Here is a 26,339-nt window from a genome sequence, read left to right on the forward strand (position 1 = left end):
AGAGCTGAATTAATCTAAATACAAGAGACTTCACATATTACAACTCACTTATTAAACAAAATTTAGGCCCAAATTCAGGAAAATTTAAAAGGAGGATCTATTAAACTACCATTATGAATATTTTCAAAACTATACTGTTTTAAAAAAGGGCTTGGGAAGGAGATTCTTTTAATACTATGTGGAATGAGAGTCCAGTGTGCCCTTCCCCAAAGAGAAACTCGTGGGGTCAGATTGCTAAAAGGGGCTCTTATCCTCTGGTTACTGAGATCAAACCTCCAAGGGTCCTTCCATTTCTATGGACTGGGAAGCAATGATCACTTCTCAGTTTCACAGTATCATGAATGAATCACCTCGCACCTTGGTTAGCAGCATGAAAATCATATCACTGTTGTCTTCACTCAGAAACTTCACCACTTTCTCATACAGTTGTATGAATTCTGCAGGTGCAGCATTGGGAGTGAAGAAAGGCGACAGAAGAGAGCAGAGCCTTCTATTCTTCAGAATGGTCTGAAGTACCTTTTTGCATTCTGATGTAGTACCACTGATGAACACCTTAAAAAAATAACAAGGAAAATGTCACCAAATCCTCCCCTCCCCCACTTTTATTTAAGCAACCAACTTTTAAGGGGTATTAAATAAGGCAAAAATAATTTTCCAAAATGAAAAAGGTATCTAAAATCAACATAGATAAGCCTATCATTTCCAATGGAGTTGATACTGAGGTATCTGAACCCAAAAGTCTGTAATGTGCCTAGTGTTGTTACAAGAATCCATGGTGGTCCTGCACAACATAAAGAAAATAAAACTTTTAGGTTATAGAATTTATTGAGATGTTCCTTTAATACATTTTAAAAATTAACTTTCACAAAATATAATCAAGATAAAAGTAATCTCAGGGTCAAAAAGGCTTTGATGAGGCAGAAATTTTTAAAAAGACTGATAAGTCTGAACAGATACATGCAAATGTTAATTTCTATAAGGCAAAAGGAATCATAAAATGAAAGAAAAATAACAAATTAGAAAAACATATTTGTAACACATTCCAGGTATCAGGCTAATCGTTTGAGGAACTCTTTCAAAGAATCAAAAAGCAAGAAATTGGGGCTTCAGATGTAGCTCAGGGATAAAGTACTTGCCTGGCATGCATGAGGCCCTGGGTTCAATCCTCAGGACCACAAAACAGTGAGGGCGGGGGCAGAGGAGGGTGGCAAGATATTCCAACAGAAAATGTGCCAATGACAACAGCTAGCAATTCACTATGTATGTTTCATATATATATGAAACATATATAGTGAACATATATAAAATACACATATATAACATAACTTTAAAGTACTTCAAGAATTATAAGTTTTGAAAATGATATACCACTTCCCTTATCAGATTATCAATACTTATAAAAGAATGATAACTCCTAACATTGTTTAAGATACAGAGAATAAACTCCAACATTGCTACAATAGTGTAAATAAGTGAAAATTTCCCAGATCAATTAAGTAAGAACATCAAATGCTACATAATACATGTCAAATATATAATATACATCAAATCCTTCTGATATAGCAATCATACCTTGAGGAAATTATTCTAAAGAAAATAGTTCCAGAAGTCACAAAGATATAAGAGACTATTTATGTCAACCTTATTGTAGCAAAACAAATCACCTAAATATCCATCTAGAACATTAGCTCAACATATTATAATACATCTGTATCATAAAACACTATGCAGACATTCAAATTCTATGTGATGATACAGGTCTGTATTTATTAACATGGAATAATATCTAAAAATATGTTGAAATGAAAAGAAATTACAAAATAGTATGTGCCCCTTTGTAAGTGTGTATCTCTACATATACCTATATAGGTAGAAATGACATACTGTGTTTACATATACACAAGACAAAAGATAATGAACTTTAGCTATACAACTAGTACTTCCAGCTGATCAGGATTATGAGAAATTTTTCTTCTTTATACTTTCTATACTGTCTATATGGCTTACCATAAGCATAAAGTAACTTGAAGATCAGGAAAAAAAAACTTAGAAAAAAAAATGGATTGTAATATCTATTCTATGTCACTTCCTTTTAAGTATCCAATAAAGAAGTAGTCATTCAATTAAATTTCAATGAGAGTACATGGTTTATCAAACAGTGGCTTTCCTTTCTTTTATGACACATTTTCACAAATCTGCATGCATAGTTTTCCCTTGCCTTGTTAAATATCCATATATTTAACTGTAAGCCAAATAGACAGATAAATAGTGGCCAAAACAGCAACTGGGAGGCAGCTGTGGTGAGGTGGAACAAGTACTGACACTCTCAGAAGCCTTAAGGATCCCATCAGCCTCAGTACTCCAAATGCATTCTTTAGGCCAGTCACTTAGCCTTTTAGAGTCCAGTTTTCTCATCTTTAGGACAGGAATGAGATCAATCACACAAAGTCACCTTGATGATCAAATAAAATAATGAACTAGACAGTATTTTCCAAACAATAGTTTCAGTAATATTACTGCTAATATCAATAACACAGAATCTGATTTCTCTCGACTTTTAAACATAATTTAATCTCTTATTTGCCAACAATTCTTTTTTAAAAAAAATATTTTTAGTTGTAAATGGACATAATACCTTTATTTATTTAGTTACTTACTTATTTATTTATGTGGTGCTAAGAATCGAGTCCAGTGCCTCATCCATGTGAGCAAAGGGCTCTACTACTAAGCTACAACCCCAGCCCCTTATTTACCAATAATTCTAATCACATTTTGGAGGCCAACATCCCCAAAGGGTTTCTGAATCAGGTAAGAATGAACTTGCAATAAAGCCTGAAGCTGATGGTGACTGTATGCAATGAAGACACTGCAGGGACTCAGTTTATCTGAACAAGGCAAATAACATAGTAATCTTACCTGTCCCAAGATCTCAATGCATGAAGTGAAGAATTGTCTTGTGGGGGGGTGGCGCTGCGTCTCATCACTTACATAATCCACAATAGTAAAGAAAAGGCTAATGCCAACCTTCTGAAACCCAGGTGTTGGTTGCAACTTGTAGGTATTCACTAAGGTCCTGTGGGAAAACATGGACACAGTTCTGGTCTATAATAATTGAATCTATATTCGCCATATTTTTTCATATTCTACATTTATCTGACAATATTCATCACAGTCCTGAGAGCCTCACGCAAATGCCACTTTAGAAACATGTGATAAATGTGGTACTTCCACCTTTACCCAATTCAACTTTAAAACACAGCTATGACTTTATGCTTCCCAGGGAAAACAAAGATCAGCTGCATTATAAGGACCAATTAACATTCTCACACTCATTAAAGTTTGTCATAGTTATTTAACTTTTTTGCATTCCTTATATAACACATATTTTAAACACCAAAACGCTGGTTTCCCTAAATTTTAGAATCTAAGCACAGACTGAAGTGGAAGAAAAGATTTTGATATACAATAAGACCTAAAATAAAGATGTTCCTTCTAATTCCCACACTTTTTTTAGTGCCTACCCAGTGACAAAAATATCAACTTCTGCTTCACCTGATATCCTCCTCCTTCCCAGTTCCCCAAACACACTCCACCCCAATCTACTAAGGAGAGTGTCTACTGCTACCAGATGTGGAGTCACATGAAAGTAAAAGACAGAGAGTCAATTTCCCCTGTCCCAAGCTATGTCCTGGTAGCTTTGGGAAAAAAAGAAGATTGTGGAAGAAACTTAAGAGTTCCAAGAGAAAAAACTACATGGACACTCAATTTAATAGCTACACTTGAGAGCCCTAATTCCCCTAAGCAATTACACAGGAAACTATTCAAAAACCTGAGTTGACAATGGTGACTTACTAGGTAAAGATGACTTTGATATCAAACTTAAGCACTAAGTCCCTCCATCATTAAATTTCAATGCACATCTCATAATTCAGGGGTCTGCTAACTCTTTCTGCCTAGGGCCAGATAGTAAATATTTTATGTTTTCTGGGTCTTAAAGTCTATCTGTTGTAGCTCAAAAGACATAGATATTACAAATAATGTAGACAGCTGTGTTCCAATAAAATTTTTATTTATAAAAATAGGCATGAGATCAGATTTGGCCCAAAGGCCACAGTTTGCTAATTTCTCTATTAACTTAATCACTGGGTGTCTAAGGGAGTAGGTGGGTGTAATATGTATAATTACTATTAATAAGAACAAAACAGTATTTTAAATTTTGAGGTTGCCAGAACTTACGTAATTAGGTTCTCTGCATGTACAGCAGCTTCCACAATACTCAGTGCAGGTGGTTTAGCAGCTTCTGCTTGCAACTGTTTCACTTCTTTTCGCAAAATATGAAGCTGTTGGCTCACTGCTTCATTCTTATACATGCCTTCAAACTAACAAAAATTAAAGCAGTCAATGGGCTTCTTTTCCCCTATGTGCTTCTAGAACATATATTTTACTATAAATACATTGGCATATGATGAAGAGAGTATTATTACAATTAGTACTATAATTTAACACAAAACACTCAGTTGATCCTGAAAAGGATGAGAAAAAAATTTGTCAAAAAACTTAACCCTGACAGGCTGGGCAAAGTGGCTCGGGAGGCTGAGACAGGAGGATTGTGAGTTCAAAGCCAGCCTCAGCAAAAGTGAGGCACTAAGCAACTCAATGAGACCCTATCTCTAAATAAAATACAAAATAGGGCTGGGGATGTGGCTCAGGGGTCAATGCCGGGAGTTCAATTCCTGGTTACCCCTACTCAAAAAAAAAAAAAAAAAAAAAAAAAAAAAAAAAAAAAAACAAGGGTTAAGGAGGGGGTTGGGTGCAGTGGGGTGTGATCAACAGAAGAGACCTCAATGTGCAAAGGGTTTGGATGTAGCTCATTGGTACAGCTTTTGCCTAGCATGCATGAGTCCCTGAGTTCAATTCCTAGTACCACCAAAAACAAACAAAAAAACTATTCAAGATTCTCAGATTTTCTATGAAGAATCAAACTTATTATTTTCTTCTAAAAAAAAGTCAAAATTTTTATTTTATGATTTAGATATAAAGTGTCCCCCAAAAGCTCATGTGAGACAACACATGAAGGTTTAGAGGTGAAATGATAGGGCGATAAGAGTTTTAAACTAATCAGTGCATCAATCCCCTGATAGTAATTTAGTGGTTGGTAACTGTAGGCAAATAGGGTGGGTCATTGGGAGGGGGCATGTCTTCGGGTTATATATTTTGTTCTTGGTGAGAGAAGTCTCTCTCTGAATCCTGGTTCGATGTCCTGAGTTGCTTTCCTGTGCCACACCCTTCTGCCAAGATGTTCTACCACACCTCAGGCATAAAGCAATGGAGTCAGTCATCTATGGACCGAGACCTCTGAAACCATGAGCCCCTAAATAAACTTTTCTTCCTTTAATAGTTTTTGTTGGGTCTTTTGGTTACAGCAGCAAAAAAACTGACTAAAACAATATCTATATAAATAATTACCTTATAAGTTGATATGATCTTGAATTAATATATCAATGGTTTAAATTCTTTTGTAGGATACATTCTATTTCACTTATGTTTTGACTGCTCAAATCCTCAACAGAAATAATCTCAATGCTTCCACCATTGAGGCTTTCCCTGTGGCACATGGAGTTCTCCTCTGTTGATCACACCTCACTGCACCGCCTCCCCTGTCCCCGCCTTAACCTGTGTTCTCTCCACCCAGCACACACACACAATTCAACTTCAAACATGTGTGCCCAGCATAAAAACAGTAACGACACAGATGCTGTTAACAAAAGAACTGCCATTTTTAAAGGAAATATATATAATTACTGAACAACAAAATAAGGTAAAATATGGAAAGGTGTCCAAATCAATTGCATGCCAAAGAAGGAACAACAGGCCAATTCAGTGATTCCTGAAAGCTTGTCTCTGATAAAATTTATACTGATTCTTAGTGAAGAAAAACTAAATTTATTTCAATTTAGTCTAAAGACTGTTTTTTAAGATTATGTCTTTCCTACTTGAAGGAGGTATCGCCACGCTTTCTCTAGCTGATGGTGACCCCCCATGATGATTGGTTGTGTTTGTGCATTTGTCATTTCCTTTTGTGGATGTGGATAGACACAGAGGACATCTTAGGCCCACATGGCACACAAAGACAGAACCACTGTGGAGTCTTCTTCCTGATGTGGTAGCTTCTGTCTTAGAGACTGCTGATAGCAAGATGTCATGAGGCAATGCCAAAATTGGGCACACTGCCCCAAGTTCAAAGTCACAGTTGTTATGCCACATGGTCAGCTCAAAGATATCGGCCTATCTGGACTACAAAGGGAATTACGTTATGTTCTTCTATATTCCTCTTGATTCATCTTTAAGAATCCAACAGGGATCCCTGCTTTCAGTGATAGAGTTTAGAATTTTAAGACACTCAACTGCCAAGAGATTGCTTCTGTAGATTCTCACTTCTGTCATCTGGTGTGAATCAACACACCCAAGAAACAAGGAAGACTGCGACCCATGAACATTCCCTTGGTATCACACCCCAAGCATATCATTGCTCAGAAATATGGGGTCTCAAAGGCTGAGGAAGGCATCTCATCCAGGGGCCTCTTTATCATTAGTGATAAATATATCCCTCAACTGTCGGTGACCTTCCTACTGGCTGCTCTGTGCATGAGACTCAGACTAGTGGAAGCCTCCCAGTTCACTGACAAACATGAGGAAGTGTGTCCAGCTGGCTGGAAGCCTGACAAGTAATACCAACAGGCCTGGTTCCAAGAGAGCAAAGAACGATGAACAGTGGGCCATTTTAGTGCCAGGCTGCCTTGGACAGCCATGAGAACAAAATATCGTTTTTTATTTTTTATCTACTAAATTTGAACTTAGGGGGAAAAAAAAAAACACTGCGATAGTGACAGTTGTGAGGGTTGAGGGAAACAAAGGGACAAAAAGGAGAAGCCATGGGCTGCAGCCAGGGGTTGAGGCTGAAGAATGCAATAGAGTCAGACTAGGCAGAAGGAGGAGCTGTCCTGGGGAGGCCCTGAATAGCAGCTACCAGGAGGTTTGAACTTATATTATATGCACAGCAAAGAACGCTTAAGAGCCAGAATATTCAGAATGCAGGAGTTTAAAATCCTTATTCTCCTCTGATGGTCTTCCAAACACGTGGGTAAGCAGTGGGTTTACATTTTCTCTATACACAGCTACCCAAACCTAGTATCCAGACCCACTACATGATTACAGGTATCTGTTGTCTGTAACAGTGTAAATATTTAATTCACCAAATCATTTCAATGATTCCCTGTTTCCCTGTCAAAGGTACTCTCATAAGAGCTAGGGATATGGCTCAGTGGTACAGAACTTGCCTAGTACGCACAAAGCCCTGGGTTCCGTCCCCAACACTATTTAAAAAAAAAAAAAAAAAAAGTAACTTTCATGAATTCTTTAACAAGAGTTCCTGGAAGGCAATGGCAATACACAGAACCCAGCAGGGCACAGCTCTTGACAGTCCACTGAGCACACCTATTTTCAATGATCATGAAAATAATGAAGACTCGTTTCTATAAATCGCACCAATGTTATATTAGAAGTCTTTACTTTCCCACCACTGTTCAACATTTTCTTTGCTTATTAGAACAAAGGTATAAAAGACTGACTCACAGTTCATAATGACAAGAAGTTGGAGACAATAGAACAAAGCAGCATGGTGGAAGCCCCTCCACTTGGGACATTTTAAGTAGACAAAGAAATTGAAGATTTGGACAAAGTACATTCCTCAGCAAGTTTCTACAATAATGGGAGGCCCTCAGTGGGTCTTTTCCATCTTTCATTTGTAGGAATGGATAAATTTTTCACATGATAATAAATCAATCCTGGGTCTAACAAGTATGCCCCACAATACCAAAATATGGCCAAAGGAACCCAATAATAAATCACACCACTTCCTCAGGGAATATCTCTGGAGTATTAAAAGCTTCCATTGGGAAGGGTGACCACAGAAAAGGCACGTCTCACTTCTCATAAAATACACTTGGCTTTTTGTATACCCAAAACAAACTATACATAGTTCAAAGACCTGCAGAGTGCTGGAAATTTCCAGAATTTTCCTTTTCAGAAGAATTCTATTAAGCAATCTAATGATTGAATCTAATGATGTGAAATCTTAATAAATAAGCTATTAAAATTACATTTTATTTGTAAAATCATCTCCTGTGAAGCTACTTTTAAAAAACTGATCTTGGGACTGGGTTTGTGGCTCAGTGGTAGAGCACTTGTCTAGCATGTGTGAGGCACTGGGTTCAATTCTCAGCACCACATATAAATAAATAAAATAAAGGTCCATCAACAACTTAAAAAAAAAACTGATCTAATCCAAAGTGTTTGGCTAAGGTCATATATTCTCTAATCAAAAAGAGAAAGAAAATGGTACTCATCTTCATTTAAATAATATGTGACTATCATGATCAGCTAACTCAGAATCACAGTGCCAGTTTTCAGAAAGTGAAGCAGCATCTGAAGTAAAATGGCCTGGTGACATTTAATGGGAAAAGCATGGGTCTGGAATTTAGAAGGAACGCAAGTTGGAATTCTAACTGAACTAACTATCAACTATGTGATTGGCAGGTCTCTTAAGTGTCTTTGAATCTGTTTCTCTGAACTCAAGCTAATTTTTTGACAAGTAAGGTAATGTAGGCAAAGCACCTAACATAATACCTGAGTGACAATGACTCAGTGACTAAGCAAGTGACAGGAAAGACTCTGAACAGGCCTGGAAAAGGCAGTGGTGTGCAGTAGTAAGACCATCCTTACTGCTTTCCAAGATCCAATGCTTGGGAGACTCTTGAATTGAGTAAAAATGTTAAGTGAGGGGCTGGGGTTGTGACTCAGTGCTAGAGCACTTGACTAGTGTGTGAGAGGCACTGGGTTTGATCCTCAGCACCACATAAAAATAAATAAAGGAAAAAATAAATAAGTCAAGTGAGCAATGTATAGTAATATTTAGGCTGAGATTTGTATAAAAAGCATGATGCTGTATAAATAGGCCAGAGGTAAGTGCAAGCAAAGAATGATTGCTAAATTCTACTAAGAAAAATGTCTTTTTTTCACAGTCAAATAATATCTACAAAGTTCTAGTTTAAATAAAGAAACTTATTGCAAAAGATATAAATCTATAGCTGTCCATTTCTTCAAACACATCCATATGGTGGCACTACGTGAGGCACTGACAATACAAACACAATCGAGACAAGGGCCCTCACCTCATAGAACTCAAAATCTAGCAACAGTTGTAACTAATCATAATATATAACTAGCTATCACACAACCTAAATCAGTGTGTGGTGACTTTCACTGAGTAATTCAAGAAATGTTACAAGGCACCTACTATGTGCCAGGACCATGCCAGATGGTAGAAATATTCAAATGAGTGATCATGGAAACCCTATTCCCAAAGAGTTTGGTCAGGCAGGGGAAGAAAAAAGAGCAAGAGACTGCAAGAGCACTATGGCACAAGCTGCCATGCATGGAGGGAACATCTCAACCCAACAGAGGATTCAGGAAGACCTCAAGGGTTTGCACCAAGTACTCAAGGCTGAGCAGGAGGTCGGGAACATGAGATAGGAGGGGAACAGAGGCAGCTTATGCATAAGGACAATATATATCATGTTTGGAGAATGGAGAAGGCCTAAGTTGCTGGAAAATAGAATGTTTGGGAAGTAAACATAGTGCCACAGCAAAAGATCAAGAACCAGTTATGAAGGGCTCTGCAGTCTTGTTCCTGCTAGATACTGAACAGCCAATGGGGGGCTTTAGCCTGGAAATGTGATCATATCTGTGCTTAAAGAGTTGAATGGGAAAGGGAGATGAGGAGAGGCTCTGGGCCAGGAGCCTGATGCAACAGTGCAGGGGAGAAGTGAGGTGGGCCTCGCATGAGGCAATGGCAATGGCCATGATGAAAAGGGAATCAATTTAAAGCCACGTCAAAAGCCGAAATAATATATTTTGGGAAGCAACTAGATGATACTAAAGCTGGGTCTCCATCTGGGAGATCAGGTAGGCAAAGTTACAGGAAGAACAGGTTTGGAGAGTAAAGATGTGATCAAGATCCGTGAGGGACCTATGGAATTTGAGGTATCCATAGAAAGTTCAGGTAGACTGTAAGTAGGCAGGTGGAAATCAAGATCTGGAACTCAGAAGAGAATTCTGGGCTAGGATCATCAATATATGGCAACTGATCTTTAATCTCTGAGGGTCATGCACTACTCAGGATCTATGAATTCTCAAAAAAAAAAAAAAATTCACTTTCAGGAACTGCACCAAATCTCTACAGACCATTCACAGATCTCAGATTAAGACCAGCACAGGGGCGGAGGTTGTGGCTCAGTGGTAGAGCACTTGCCTAGCTTGTGTGAGGCACTGGGTTCAATCTCCAGCACCACATAAAAATAAACAAATAAAAAATAAAAGTACTGTGTCCATCTACAACTAAAAAAAAAAAAAAAAAAAAGCACAGTTAATGAAAGTAGATGATGGCATATGAAGAACGGTATTAGGAGTAGAACCAAGCACAACTGGCAACCTAAGGGCTGAACTGAGGAAGATAATCCCTGGAAAATGAGATGTGATTTAAGAGGACTCGAAGAGACCTCATGAAGTTCATTATCACCAGATGATAGATATTAAACAGAATCAAACACTGAATATAGCTATGAAGTGGACACTGGACACAAACGTGTACATAGAGGGATAAACTTTTATGCATAAAAATATCAAAATCTATCTTTTATAGAACATGATAGTTTCATCATGAGTTGTAAACATTCATAATTCACCCTCCCCGTTCTCCACTAACACCTTGCTTCCCTAAACTAAGTTATCCACAACCAAAGTTATCCATTTGGGTAATGGGTGGCTTTAGGTCTGAGTACAATCTCTGACCAAAATTAGAGTAACACCAATTGACTTGCAAAGATAATGCCCAACCTTCATGGCTAGGCGTTCAACTTTTCTTCTACCTTGCTCTTAGCTATTAGTGAATACACAAAATAATAATTTCATCTTCAATTCATAGAAGTATCAGTCAGCAACACTGTCCAAGATAGCCAGGACAGCCTCAATTAGCAATTACTTCATAACTTTCTAGAGACATCTTTTTTTTTTCTTCCTCGTTGGTATTGGGGACTGAACCCAGAGGTACTCTACTTCTGAACTACATCCCTAGCCTTTTTTATTTTGCGACAGAATCTCACTAAGTTGTCTAGGCTGGCCACAAGTAGCTGGAGTATGTGCCACTGCAACCAGTTAATAAAAATCTTTTTTAAGTCTAAGATATAAAAGCTATTTACTGTCTTCAAGTTTTTAATTCCTCTGGCATATCTGCATTATTGGACAATGTATTTCTTAACTTTAGATGCATACTACTATTGTTGACACTGAACTCCTAGGGTCCATCAGTGAAGGTTATCAAGCTTCTGGATCTTTCCAAACTGAAGTCAATGTCAGAGTTCTGAGCAAAAAAGTAAGGACAGCAGAAAACTAAAACTTGCTTTAAAAAAACTTGAATATCTATAATGGTTTATGACCACAAACCATAGCAAAATTTTTTGAATTATTTCAAATTAAAACAAATAAACAAACAAACAAAAAAACCCCTCCTTATCCCTCTTGTCCTTTTTTACGTTTTTCTCACCTCTTTTTACAAGCAATATTAGCAACTGCCAATTATTCTTTCTAGAACAGAAAACACAAGTATTTCAGTGTGTCTGTAAAAACAGACAAGGCAAGTCACCGGTAGGCCTGGGGATATAGCTCCTTGGCCTGCCTGGTAGTATTTTCCACTGTATACCCTGAAAACCAACAGTTAGGCCGATATTCTTCTTTGACTGGGGCAGCAAATATTTACAACTCTTCAGAGCAAGTTATCAGCCAGAATTAGTACTTATCTTACTAGTCACTGAAAAAATACATTTTAGGAGAATTCCCTTCTCTGTCTGGAACTAAAGTCCTGGCAAAGATACATTATGCAGTTTTACAACATGGAAAAACACTGTATTTGTGAAGACATGGATTGGTAATAAGATCCTCCCCTTGTGTTATAACCATATCTTCAGTTTTTCCCTCCAGCTCAAACTGCATTCTAAGTTGACAGACTTTTCTTCCAGTTTTATTAGTTTAGCAAGTGATCCTTCCTAAATACCTCTACCTTGGTCTTACCACAGTATTAGAAACCGGGAAAAATTACACTCAAAGAAAACTAGCTTTACAAAGCATCTGGCCAAAGATAACTTAATTTCAAGAGCCTCATGTGTTTATAATAAAATGCAGAAAAATAAGCTGGACTCATCTTTCCTGCCAGGTCAAATTTCTTAACTTTAAATGCATAAAACTGTGATTAAAAAAAATCAGGTAATAACAAATACAGTAAGCATAAGAGATTATTTCAGAAAAAAACATTTTAGAGAAAACAGTCTCCCATGGAAATTGATGCAAGGTAAACAACAGGTAAAATGCAGATCTAATAAAAAGGTAAGCAAAACAAACTGCCCTTGATTTCCAAAAATAAACAAAGAAGAGATATTTTGTGTTAATATGGTCAGGCAGAAGGCAGTGTCTATCTCTAAATATTTCTTTTCCAGCTCAGAAAATACTGAATTCATTTTTAGCATCAATGAAAGATGCGCAAGAAGTGCAAGAAGGCAAATGAAGCATATAGTTTATATAGTCACATGTCTGTCTCTCATGGCCTGTTGGCAAGCTACACCCAACTGACTTGCTGGCTCTGTCCTTCCCATATTGGTCCTCAGGAGTTCCCTGCTGTCTTTGGTATCAGCCACAGAGCTGTCATAGCTCACACCAACCTTTCCACTATTCCACAAAACAGGTGGAATGGACTGATCTACTAATACACTGATCTAGTCACTGGCCTCTAGTGACTTCATGGCAACTCCATCCCCATATTTTCTAACTGAATCCAAACTAGCATCATTGAAATATTTTGAGGATCAGTTTAAGCCCATCTTCACAATGATTCTACATTTCTATGAATTCATATTTGAATATCCTGTAGTACTCATGTACTCAAAGAAATGTGTGTGATTAGCTCTGTGTGTTCTCACTCCCCCTAAAACTATGAAATGTTTCAGGCGCAAATCATACACTATTGTTCTTTCAATTTTTTTCCAACAATGTATCAATATTGGCAACTCAATTAAAATTCTCTATATTACAAAGAATATAAACAATCCTACCTGAACTGTTACAACTGCTGCTCCCTGGCATTTCTTACCACTGCTGCCTCTACACTCCAAATGCAGTGTGGTCTGTTCTTCTCTATTCATGTACTGTTTGGGCATTATATCCAACAGCTCACCATCCAGGGCAACCTGCTGAGACTCCCGAAGAGCTGCAGTTCTGAAAAATACCACCAGAAGGTAAAAGAAAGTCTTCGGGAAGGTTCTATGAAAAGTGATAAAGGCTTCCAGCTACCCCAGCCGGTACTATAACATAAAACAATTAACAAGAAGACAAAAGGTGTATGTGCCATGGCTTGGCCAAACCAACTCCTAGCAGACCAACTGACCAGAAAGATAAGAAACAAGAGAAAAAAAGAAAAAGCATTCTGGTAAAGTGGCACAACTTTTTACTCAAACAAATCTCCATTTAGAATATGCTGTATATTGATATGGCTTTTAAAATAGACCCTGAAATATACAAGAACAAAGAAGGCCTCTAATTTATTCATGCTAAAGGAGTGCCTTTGGGCTGGGGCTACAGCTCAGTGGCAGAGCACTTGCCTAGCGTGTGTGAGGCACTGGGTTCAATCCTTAGCATCACATAAAAATAAACAAAAATAATCAAGGCATTCTGTCCATCTACAACTAGAAAAAAAAAACTTTTTTAAAAAAGAATGCCTTAATTTTAAGTAAAATAACATTGTTATTAGCAATTCAAACTGAAATATCAAAGACTTAAAAAAGCAAACTATGTATAGGGGATGTCAATACTGTTCTAACTGTATTTATTATTATTGTTAATGGGCAGACGCACAAGTGTGCACACAACATTGGGATTAAAGTGTGCACAATAAACATTGGGATCAAATGGAGGCAAGAAAAAAAATCAATAAAAAATTGATTTATATGGGATTTGTAAAAATAAGGCTTATTTAGAAAGATGCTAGGAGAATGAAATTGACCAAATTATACTGTAATATTTATGTGCACATACAAATATGTAACAATGAATCTTACTGTTGTATATAATTTGCCAATAAAAAGGAAGAAAAGATCTACAAAAACAAAAATAAGGCTCATTTACTATTAATAAAAGAGACTTCTCCACATATGCTCCTTACAAGAATGTAAGCTAGCATCAAAACCTTGAACAGTGTATTCCGTGTCTACCATGTGAACTAAAAACACTGAAGGGCTTTCTCATGCGTCAACCAAGTGACTATGTCAATTTTCTAAAGAACAAAGAGTTCATACAGCAAAGCAGTGACAAAAGAAAGCAAAACTCTTTTCATCCCCACTTCCAACACCATTTTCCAGTATCAGAAAGTCTCCTCAGGGAAGCATAAGAAAATCTTGGCCAATACTGCTGTCACTCAGAAGTGCCCCCACAGAAAATAAGTCAGATTGGTAGTCCACAAGAAAAGCAAACATAATTTCAACATGAAATTTAAAGACTTGTCAAGGCTCAGTTCACCAAGTGAACTGCCTGGGCCAGTCTGGTCAAATTACCTCACGGTGAGAGCGCCCATGAGGACGCCAGTCAGGTACTAAATCATCCAGGCTGGCAAGGCAGCCAAGCCCAGGAGCATGACCCCAGAGGGCACGTGGTCTTACCTGGCCTGCTGCTGCAGCACATTCAGGTCTGTGCACACCAGTTGGGTAGTTTCCTTGTGACTCAGCAGGACGGTGGAGGAAATAACTGGCACAGGAGGCCTCATGGGATGCAGAACAAGGGGAGGTTGGGGAGCCTCGTGTTTCCGCAAGTTACTTAAGATCCTTTCTTTGGCTAAAAGAAAAAATAAATTTACAAGGTAATGGGTACTAGTAAGTAGTACTATACCAAATGGTACAAAGCTGTGCTCTGTTACTTTATAAAGAATGCTAGAGATCCCCAGATTGGTTCCTTAAACCACAAGGAGCCATAAAAATCATTATTTTCTGGTTCTTATGAATTTTGAGTAAGCACACATGGGTCTAGTAACATTCTACTAGGAGCTAGGAGTTCAGCAGGGGCATGTGCTACAATTCAATAGAATCCCTGTCCTTGAAAATTTTATAATATAATGGTAGCTAAAGAGCAAAAGTTAATGATATTAAATTACTACTTGTAACAGCCTTGCATGACATACTAAGCTGTTTGGACTTGATGTTAGTGTAAAAGGGATCTAGAGAGCAGCTCTAAGCAAGCTCAAGACACAGTAGCTACCATCTAGATGATGGATGAGGCTAACAGCATAGATTCAGAGGCAAGTAGTCCAGTTAGAAGTTTAACAGCACAGGGTACGGTGGCGCACACCTGCTAATCCCAGCAGCTCGAGAGGCTGAGACAGGAGGATTTTGAGTTCAAAGCCAGCCTCAGCAATGGCTAATCAACTCAGTGAGACTCTGTCTCTAAATAAAATACAAAATAGGGCTGGGGATATAGTTCAGTGGTTGAGTTCCCCCAGTACGCCCCCCTCCGCAAAAAAAAATAGCTTAATGACACCATCCAAAGACACTTTGCAGGACAGGAGAAGAAGGAATGAGCATTATGGAATAAAAACTAAGTGAAAAATCTAAAACTAATTCAAGATTTGAATAGCAGGGCTAGAAATATAAAAGATAAAATGAAGGAAGACATGGGCATAAAATCCAAAAGCACCCATGTTTATGCAGTCACATAGCCAGTTGGTCACTTATTCATTCACTCACTCAGCAAATGCTCTGATAGTCCATATAAGGTGCCCAGTTCCATACAAAAGAAATAAAGGTGAATCCATACCAAGCAATTCTGCACTAGATCACACATGGTCCCAGACTGATTAATAAAATTCAAAAATCTGATATTTCTTGCACTTAAATATGGAATAGTATATATAGTGTGTGTCTAATAAATTTATCTCCTCTCCCTCTCTGCACCTTGCTATATACATACCAACAGCAGGTGGAACTGAGAACACTAGGAAAACTGCTGTTATACACCAGTTTGGGGATAAAAAACTGTAATAGTAAAGTTATCAGAGGAGAGAGGTCAAGGAAACTTCAGATCAGTAAGTCAACAGTAGTTAAGCAACGTCTATGGATTTCCAATCTCATTCCAGATGTAACACTCAACTTTCTATTCTTGTTGAGAAAAATCAAAGAAAATTTAATGGCCATAATTTTACTTGGCAGAAGGAGACTTGTATTGTTTATACCCCAAACAGATGAAAGTTAACATTCCAAAAGGATCAAGCACAGCATTGTCCTTTGTAACTGGTGTTTTTCCACTAGAACCACCACTCTTTGCACAGATGTGACAAAGCTGGACAGTCATCATTGGATAAGACTTGTGACCATCTGTGTTAGAGTTTCTTTCAAACAACATTACAGGTCATGACTCTACAAGACAAATTGGGGGCCCTTTCAACCCAATTAAACTTACCATGAAAGAAAAATTAAGGATAATATTTTAAATACAGAATAAAAGAGAAAAAAATTAAAATTCAGGGCATATGTTGGACCACAACTGAAAAAATTTTCAGTCCAAGAAAATAGGTCAAGAAATATAAATCAGTGTCATAAGTATGCTCGTCAAATTTTTCCTACAACCATAACCACAAGTTCAATCATTGATATAATCATCACCTAATCTGTTCTCCTTTGAAAAAAAACTGAAAGTTATTATTCAGAAACACAGGCCCCAATTTTGTTTAGAACTGCAACCTGTACTGATGGTCAGAAACAAGAAGTAGGAATATTATTAAGTGGTGAACAGAAAGGTCTCAGGAGCCAGACAGCTGTCAGAATTCCTAGATGTGGCCCATGGAGGCAAGTTACCCAACAACCATCCTACACTTGGGTTGTTTCTCTGCTTAACAAGGAACACTCAAACTGGACTAATATGAGGACTGAGTTAATACACATAAAGTACTAGGACAGTGGCCAAAACCAACTAACTTATTGTATTAACTCTAGAAAAGACAATTAGCCTTTTAGGGCAGTATTGGGGTACCAATGAAAGCATTACAGACACACAGGCATGAACAGAGAGCATTTACTAGTTTCTAGATCTAAACACATGTTCATTCTTCTCATCTAACTTTCAGGAGTAGAAAATGAAAATCTGAATAGTTAGGTGGAAGGCCATTTTCAAACCTTCCTCTATATATCTTCCTATACTGCTTTTCTTTTCTTTTCTTTTATTTTCTCCCTCTCCCTCTCCCTCCCTCCTCTCTTTCTCTCTCTTTGGTACCAGGGAAACCTAGGGGTGCTTTACCACTGAGATACATCCCTAAGCCCTTTTTAAATTTTTTTGTAGGGGCGCGAGTAACCAAGGATTGAACTCAGGGGCAGTTGGCGGCTGAGTTACATCCCTAGCCCTTTTTTGTATTTTATTTAGGGACAGGTCTTGCTGAGATGCTTAGCACCTCACTTTTGCTGAAGTTGGCTCTGAACTCTCAATCCTCCTGTCTCAGCCTCCTGAGACACTGGAATTACAGGTGTACACCACCTTAATTTATTTGAGATAGGGTATCACTAAGATGCTGAGGGCCTCACTAAGGTGTTAAGGCTGGCCTTGAACTTGCAATCCTCGTATCTCAGCTTCCCAAGTTGCTGGGATTACAGACATGTACCACCATGTTTGGCTTGCTTTTTTGTTTTTTTTCCAATGAGCACATAACTGTTATAAGCAGAAAAACATTATTATTATTTTTTTTTTCAGGGAAAAAAACAAAGGAAAAAGATGTTGGAGAGAAATTTTTTGAAGTATTAGATAAGACTGTCAGCACCTTCATTTTGCAAAGCTTAAGCCCAGAGAGGTTCTATTTTTGCTTTTCACACACCTAACAAGCTGTTTGAAGCAGAGCTGAAATAAGAGGAATAAGAGAGGTTTTTTGTTTATTTTCTTTTGCCTTTTTCTGAATCACTTTGGTATTCTATTATACTATATATTATAATATTTTGGGCAACAATTGTATTTACAATTTTACTTTTATGTTCTATATTTTAAAAACATTCAGCAATTAACATTAATGTGTAAGTCAACTATAATCTTCTATAATTTTGTTAATGAAATACATCAGCAACTTTATAAGTTAAATAGGCTTTTGGTAGCCCAGCATAGAAAACTGATAACTTATAACATCCTCTAGAAACAATAGTAGACAATTCTGGAAATGTGGTCCATTTGAATGGTATAGGTTCTGGGTTCAGAAAAAAAGTATAAAAGAAAAATAGACTTTTGAACACTAAAACTATAAACCTACAATAATTACATTTGAAGTTGCATTTTACACATAGTTTCCTAAGTAAATTGAAATTTCTTTTTAAAGCATCAAAAAAGAAATGAATCATGAGCATCCCAGCTTCCTTTCCAGCTAAGTTCAGCCCTGTGTCTCAGTTTGGGGCAATGAGATATAACTGGAAAGTCTGAGATTCTTGAAAGAGGTTTTTTTTTTTTTTTTTTTTTTTCAGAGTAGAAATTAGAAGTTTATTAAAGGACAGCAGAAAAGACTTCTCCCGGAGGAAGAAGGGGACCCAAGAGGTGGAATCCCTTGAAAGAGTTTTTTTAAGAAAGATTTCCTGTTCTGCTGATTGGAATGTGAATGTGAAGCAGACAGTTAAGCATAAACAGCCATCCTGAACTGGAAGTGGATGCCATCTGTGCAAACAGTGGGACAGCAGGTCCTTGAAAGCTTGCAGGGGTCATGAGCCCACCCTACTGCTCTCAACTGCCTGCCTCCAAACTTCTTCTATGTGAGAGAAATGAAAATCTCTACCCAAAGAGATTTAAGTCATTTCTGGTTTGGATTCTCATTTGCAGCCTAACCTAGTCCTTAGTGGTCCTAAGTTAACATTAAACTCAAAAGCAATTCTCACCAGAGGGATAAAAGTGTGGAAAAGGTAATCCTCAATGACTCTGATGCAATCATTCATTCATTCAGTCAGTCAGTCTTTAAAGGGGCTGATGATAATAAAACTCACCCAACAAAGGATCAGTGAAGTCCAGCTGTGCCGACAAGCTGCAGGGTATGGAATGGGATTCGAGCTTGGCCTGCATCCACACACCAACAGTTTCCTGGAACTCATGATAGATACGTTCCATGTTCAAATACTCCATCCACAGATCCTGGAATAAAACCATAGTACTTGAATTCTGACAAACTATTATTCACATATAAAACTATACATTTAACTATAAAGTGAACCAGTAAGTTTCAATATGAGATGGTCAACTTCAAATTCTCTAGCATTAGGATAGACTGCATTTTAAATGGTCACTAATAATGTTAGCAATATCTGCAACTTCTTTTTTTAAATTGTACCAAGATTAAAAAAATAACTTTTTGCCAGGGGTGATAGTGCATGATTGCAATCCCAATGACTCAGGAGGCCAGGGAAGGAGGACTGCAAGTTCAATGTGAGCCTTGACAATTTAGCAAGACCCTGTCTCAAAATACACAATTATAAAACATAACTGGGGGTATAGCTCAGTGACACAATGCCCCTGGTTTCAATCCTCAGTACCACAGAGGGATGGAAAAAAAGACCAGGTATATAGGTTGGTGCCAGAGTGCCACTGCAACCAATCCCCAGAACCAAAAAATAAATTTTAAAATTTTTATCACATTTGAGGTAAGAAAAAGTTTGAACAGATAGATGACTAGATATTTGATAGTAAGAAATTATTAATATTTTCTAGACATAAATGCTATTGGGTTATTTTATCTTTATCTTTTAAAAAAATCTTTATGTATCAAATGACCTCTAAGTTTACCTCCAAGATAATATGGTAGAGAGAGTAGATGGGCTATAGAGAAAACTAGACACATGAAGGGAGGGGGAAAAGGGCATATCTATTACGTTATTCTATTTTTCTTAATGGCAGAATTTACTCATAAAAAAATAAAATAAATAAGTAGATAAAATGAGAAAAAACAGGCTCTAGTATTTTCTTTCCATATTTCAGTGGGCTATCTTGCATATTCTGAACTATATTTCTTTACTTTGGGGATCATCACATATTAGAATGGTGGGCTACCCTGAACAACAATAAAAATGTCAGATAATAATACACACTAATGATGACTTCAAACAGCATAGCAAGTAATCAAACATGATATGGTTTTGTAGACAATGATCTCCTTGCCCCCCTCATTAAGTGTTCCACAGTCCCAAGGATCCCTCTAATCCTAAAAACATACTGGCTTCTTAATAAGCCACTGTTATCAAATACTAAATCATTATTTCTAAACTAAGCACAGGACAAGGCATTCCAGGATCAGAGAAGAAGCTCCAAAGTAATCCTGCACCCGATCACGCCTGTCTGCGCCTGGACTGTTGCAGATCCTCCTGCTATGTAGACAACGCTTCTCCTATAAATACCATCACCAGGTCACCCTGTCCATCTCTGCACTAAATAACTGTTGACAGAGACCGAAAGATTAAAGCAAATACTGGGAGTTGCTGATTGGTAAACAAAAGACAATTCCAGGAATTTTAGTTACAGATTTAAAAAAAAAAAAAAGTTGCATATTAAATGGTAAGCAAAAACTAAAAAAAAAAAAAAAAGAAGAAAAGCAACTGATTGCAAATGCTAAGGAATAAGAATAAATGGGAAAGAACCAAGAAAGCTATGGTAAATTTTTTTAAAAAATTAAAGCACCTATATTGTGCAAAGGTCTGGATAAGGACTTTGGATGTAGAATGTAAAGAAAAGATGAGCGGGGCTGGGGATGTGGCTCAAGTGGTAGCGTGCTCGCCTCGCATGCGTGCGGCCCGGGTTCGATCCTCAGCACCACATACCAACAAAGATGTTGTGTCCGCTGAGAACTAAAAAATAAATATCAAAAATTCTCTCTCTCTCTCTCTCTCTCTCTCACTCTCTCTCCTCTCTCACTCTCTCTTTAAAAAAAAAAGAAAAAAAAAAAAAAAAGAAAAGATGAGCATGAACAGCACTAAAAGGATTTGAGGCCACCATGATCTCAAATTTACTTTTCCTCTATCCCCAGCCTTATTTCTCTGGGCCCTTACATGTTATTTCTCAGAATTCCACCTGCAGTCCTCTGCTTAATCTAAACATTCTATCACTCTTAAACCCACGTTTCCCACCCAGGCTCATTCCTGAATTCTAGATCTGTATCTCCCCTCCAGGCCAAGTACTTGTAATAGAGCAGAATAAGAAGCTCTCTGAAGCCGTAGGCACTTCCTCTTACTACATTCCCTAACTTGGTAAATAGCATTTCTAACTGCCCAAGCTAGAAATTTTGGAGTTCTTGGGTAATTAACCCATCATAAAATCTACTGATTTTCCTCAATATATTTTTAATTCATCCATTTAATCACTGATGGGTTATTTTGATAGCTCTCCAAATAAATACTTCAGAAGAGGGCTGCTGAAGTGGCTCAGCAGGAGAGCTCTTGCCTAGCCTGCAAGAGACCCATCTATCCCCAGGGCTCATTTCATAGGTCTCCCACCACTGCAGCCCCTCTCTGCTTCCACAGCACCCTGCATTCCACTCCCAATCTTGATCACAGACATGAAAAATGTTTAGGCCCCCATTTGACAAGAAGCTCCTTGTAAGCAGAGAGTATATCACATCTCTTTGTATCTTTGACATTAAACTTTTGGAATGTAGAAGGCATTCAGTAAGTACTACTGGGAGAAAGGGAAGGAAAAGAAAACAGCAGAACCAACAGGAGAGGAAGTATTACACATTATGTGGAAGTGGGTAGGCTTAAGGGTCCAATGGCAAGCCACTCAAATCTTAGAGGTTCTCAAATCACATTCCAACATTGGGGTCAATGTCCAATACAGTTCAGGCTCTAGAAGAAAGGATCCAGAAGAGGACAGACATGTCTCCCCCAACCTCAGCCCTATCTCAAGCTGGCCACAGAAGCTTCAAGAAACCAGAGATTAGAGGTTTGGTTCTGAAAAAGGATCAAAGACATCTTTGGGTGCCAGAAAGAAAACAGCTTAGGACACACAGAGACTAGAATCAAGTGGTTCTAGAAAGGACACCAAGAAATAAACCTCTTCAAAGACAAAGGTGAGCTCCTCATCTCCTCCCTGCAACTGATCGCCTGTGTAACTTATGAATGCTTAAAATTCTTTCCACTAATGGCTGGGCATATAGCTTGATGGTAGAATATTTGCCAAGTATGCATAAGGTCCTGGGCTCAATCCTGAACTGCAAAAAATAAAAATATTTTTAAACTTTCCCTGAGCTTTTTTATGGTAGAGATGATTGCTTAAAAGTGTTCTGCTGCTGACAATTTAAAATAAAAAAGAATACAAACAGTCAAAGAAAGATACGTAGAAGTTGTAAAAAGCTCAAAAATGAGTTTAGGCCTCCAGGTGAAGTCACAGTGGGGCTAGAGATTCAAAAGGGAATATCCTCTCAACACAATCACTTATACATTGAGAAAACCTACAGAAATAATGACCATCCCCATGACCACCCACTTCCATATCAATAAGTGGTTTCACCCTGAGATTGTAACTATGACTGGTTCAAATGACATTCAGAAATGCTCAACAAGACAATGCCATAGTTTCACCTGCTGATTCTGCATCACTTTTGCTAGCCTGTGAATATCATAATGCTTTGGTAGAGAAGGGATATAGGTATCTCCTTTTTGAAAATTTTCGTCTTCTAGCCATAATATATATACATTGAAGAGCCTAAAAGATAAAAAACATAAGTTATGTGAGTTTTTAAATGTTCAGATGAAGTTTCTTACATTGCTAAGACCTCTGGCACAAGTCTATCAGAGTAAAGAAAGCCCACAATCCAGAAAATATACCAAACAACCACCACCCCTCCCAAAAAACTCATGGTCCAGCAGTAGAGAACTGTCCCCTATCGTTAAAATCTGATGCAATAATTGCTAAAAAAAAAAAAAAAAAAAAAAAAAGGTCTAAAAAAGGGTCTTTGGGGTTAAACACAGTATACAGAAAAAGTAACTGAAGGAGATGATTATACCACAGCCCTAGAATCTGAATTTGCAGCTTTGCTTTCCTAAACAATTCAGTCACAGTAAGCCCTAGTGTTTGGAAAAGTGAAAATAACATTCAAATGATCAAATTTTCTCTTTCATAGAACTTTTGCATTGAAAGAACTTGCCAGCCAGAGACTCCATGGCCAGCTCCTGACTTGAGGAATTATAAATCAAACTCACTGTCATGTGTGCACCCTGTTCTCATTAAGAAGGAATAAACAAAGTCAGGCTTTAAAAATTTTTTAAAAAAAAAACAACAACTTGATTTTCCAGTAAAAACTTTTTTAAAAATATAATTATGTTTCCTTTATTTTTGTTTTTACAAGGCACAAAGTCCACTAGCTAAGGTCACTGATATTCTGAGCAGTTGTTTCCATCAACAGAACTAGAAAAGTAGCTGGCACACACAAATGACCAGAAATCAGCACGTGGCCATGCTCAGTGAAGTGGAAGACTACATCCTTTACCTCCAGGGCAGGGTGTCCAGAAGACAGACATGGAAGGCTGTGAGGGCCTTAAGGGAAGAGGTTGGTATGTGTGTAGTTCTTGCTTCCAGTTTCTGACTCAGTGAGATAGATGGCCACTTTATAATCACCACAGGGGGTGGATTTAAGAGAGACAGAAGAAGTATCAAAGTCTTTGTTGGCTGATCTGAAATGTTCAAAGAGATTAAGCCTGGTTTTTTAAAAAATGAGTTTTCCTTCATCCAAGCAAGGGGAAAATTATTTTGAAGGCTGAGAACAAATTCTGAGGGGCTAAGGTCAAGTAAGCCTGAGGCCTCAGTGCCAGATAAAATGCTGGCTTTCCCCACCAAGCTACTTTGTAGTCAGAGTTAATTATTAAGAGTCATTTTTATTAAGTCCTATTTATAAGATTAATATTTGATTTATATTAAATTTACAGATGAAAGGTGAGGGAACAATGTGAATAAAACCCAAACCTACTTCCTAGTTCTCCAACCTCCCATTTTGATAAAATTTGACACCACCACTACCACCACCCCAGGTGGATCCCTGAATCCCACAGGGTGACTCTATGAACCACATTTATAGAGCCCAAACAGGGTCACTGATTTCTAAAGAGCTCTTCTAGAAGGCTTTAGTTGTGTGCCTGCTATGATCAATTTCTTTTGGTTTATTTCTATTTTTACATGAAGAAACAGAAGAGAAAGAAAATAACATTGCACTTCATAAACACTGTAAGTGGAAAATGCAATGTCTTAAATAAAACTCTATTTAAAATTGGCAAAAAAAAAAAAAAAAGAGAAATAGAAGAGGTTGTCAACACCGATTATCACTCAGACTCCCGCTATATCCAAGAGGCTGCATCACTTCTCTCTTGAGGAACGTAAGGGAAAAACATTTCAATATGCCAATATGAATCAAAGCATGTGGATTCAATCTCACAGGAGTAAGAGTAACATCTAGAGACTGAACCACAGCTAACTGTGCCAGCCCAGGACCCACGCTGAAAACAACAAAGGGAAACTGCTAAATGACCATCACACCTCACAAGTTCTGTGTGCAGTTCTGGAGAAGTCAGGTAACCAGGAGTGACATCCTGGCTCTCTGGTAACCCTTCACTGCCCTCTGCTGGAACACGGATGGCCTTGCTCGCAGCATGGTGGAAATCGGCCACCTCAGTCAGGCGTCTCTTCATGTCTTTCAACAAGTTGATATGAGCAGGACTTTGAAAAAACCTTCTTCCAATACAACCATCTATGGGTAACCTTAAAAAATAAAAGCACAGATCCATAACATTTCAACACAAGATCCTCTTTCTATGTGTCAGTCAATCAGCTAGGCAAGTTACTATGGCTGGATCCACACACCACTAAATCAATACCCGTTACTTCTACCTCAAAGGATATTTTGACGATGCCACAAGATATGTACAGTAGTATCTCCTCATTCATAGTTTCGCTTTCAGTGGATTCAATTACCTACAATCCACCCCCGTCCAAAAATATTAAATGGAAAATTCTATAAATAAAAAATGCTTAGGTTTAAAAGAATTTTATTTCAGGATATATTCAGTATAATGGTCCTAATGCATTATTAGTTATTGTTACTCTCTTACTGTGTCTAATTTATAAATTAAAATTTATCATAAGTATGTATGTATATAAGGAAAACAGCATATCTATTGTTCAGTACTATCCATGGCTTCAAGGACCCACAGGGGATTTTGGAACATATCCCCTAGAGAGAAGGTGGAACTATATATGAAAGTACTTTTAAAAAGAATAAAGTCAGCATGATGGCACTGCTGATGCAGGAGGATCAAAAGTTCAAGGCCAGCCTGGGCAACTTACTGAGACCCTGTCACAAAATCAAAAATAAAAAGGGCAGGGAAGGTGTGTGTGGTGGTTCATGTCTATAATCCCAGCAACTCCAGAGACTAAGGCAGGAAGATCACAAGTTTGAGACCAGACTTAGCAAGGCCCTAAGCTACTCAAAAGACTCTGTCTAAAAGACCTTGCCCAAGTCCCACAGTGGTCACACACAGAGCCTCTATTTGAAGAAGTTTCTTTCCCTTTGCCATCTCCAGAGGTTTAAAGCACAGAGTCAGAGTGTGGGACAAAGAATGGTAAAGAAAAGCTGCTTTAAGATACCTCAAACTCAAAAAAGATCTATTCTAATAAATTTTAAACAGAGAGTGAGGAAGACTTCTAGTTTAAAGTCACCAAAGAATGATGCTGATTCACACTCCACTGTAAGAGCACAGTCTCAGGAATGGACTCACAGGTACCGTACCCATATTGTGGTCCTGGGCGATGAAGATACAGGAGGAAGAACTTCTGCCAGATGAGTGGCAGAAGAGGATGATCAGAAGGTGTGACCAGAGCCTGGTGGGCCCAGCGATAAATCAGCAGCCTCTGTAGGGATGGGATGATCGGGAGCTTCAGCTGGGCCTGGGCTTTCTACAACAGAGAAGAAGCTTTAGCTAAAAAACGGACACAGACAGTTTACTCTAAGTGACCCAAATGCAATACTAAACATTTTGTTTTCAATTCAATAAGAAAAAAAAGTCACACAAAACTCACTTCTCCAGCCCACTGACTGCCACATTAACCTCCTTGGTAGCAAGGCACATGCAGCAACTTTTTGCTGTCAAGACATTTCACAGACCCCAGAACTAAAATGGGTATTAAGAGTCATCTAGTCTAAACTA

General features: G+C 37.9%; 1 protein-coding gene and 1 pseudogene across 4 annotated transcripts in view; one reads left to right on the forward strand and one right to left on the reverse strand.

The window, feature by feature from the left end:
* The window catches only part of EPG5 (ectopic P-granules 5 autophagy tethering factor), a 96,684-nt gene that overhangs the window by 19,361 nt on the left and 50,984 nt on the right, over positions 1 to 26,339 (reverse strand). For all 3 annotated transcript variants that reach the window (XM_081263070.1, XM_081263069.1, XM_081263071.1), the window contains 9 exons: positions 25,922 to 26,088; positions 24,673 to 24,894; positions 22,725 to 22,848; positions 19,149 to 19,293; positions 14,817 to 14,988; positions 13,218 to 13,380; positions 4,237 to 4,379; positions 2,917 to 3,073; positions 358 to 552 (listed from right to left, as the gene is read on the reverse strand). In XM_081263070.1, the coding sequence (XP_081119196.1) occupies positions 358 to 552; positions 2,917 to 3,073; positions 4,237 to 4,379; positions 13,218 to 13,380; positions 14,817 to 14,988; positions 19,149 to 19,293; positions 22,725 to 22,848; positions 24,673 to 24,894; positions 25,922 to 26,088 (1,488 nt within the window). The remainder of the gene's footprint in view (positions 1 to 357; positions 553 to 2,916; positions 3,074 to 4,236; positions 4,380 to 13,217; positions 13,381 to 14,816; positions 14,989 to 19,148; positions 19,294 to 22,724; positions 22,849 to 24,672; positions 24,895 to 25,921; positions 26,089 to 26,339) is intronic.
* LOC308632061 (peroxiredoxin-1-like) lies at positions 5,981 to 6,729 on the forward strand (annotated as a pseudogene). The gene is made up of 2 exons: positions 5,981 to 6,002; positions 6,207 to 6,729. The product of its transcript is annotated as a peroxiredoxin-1-like (transcript).

The sequence above is a fragment of the Spermophilus citellus genome (genome assembly GCF_964194105.1).
Source record: "Spermophilus citellus genome assembly, chromosome: 12".
Taxonomy (NCBI): Eukaryota; Metazoa; Chordata; class Mammalia; order Rodentia; family Sciuridae; genus Spermophilus; species Spermophilus citellus.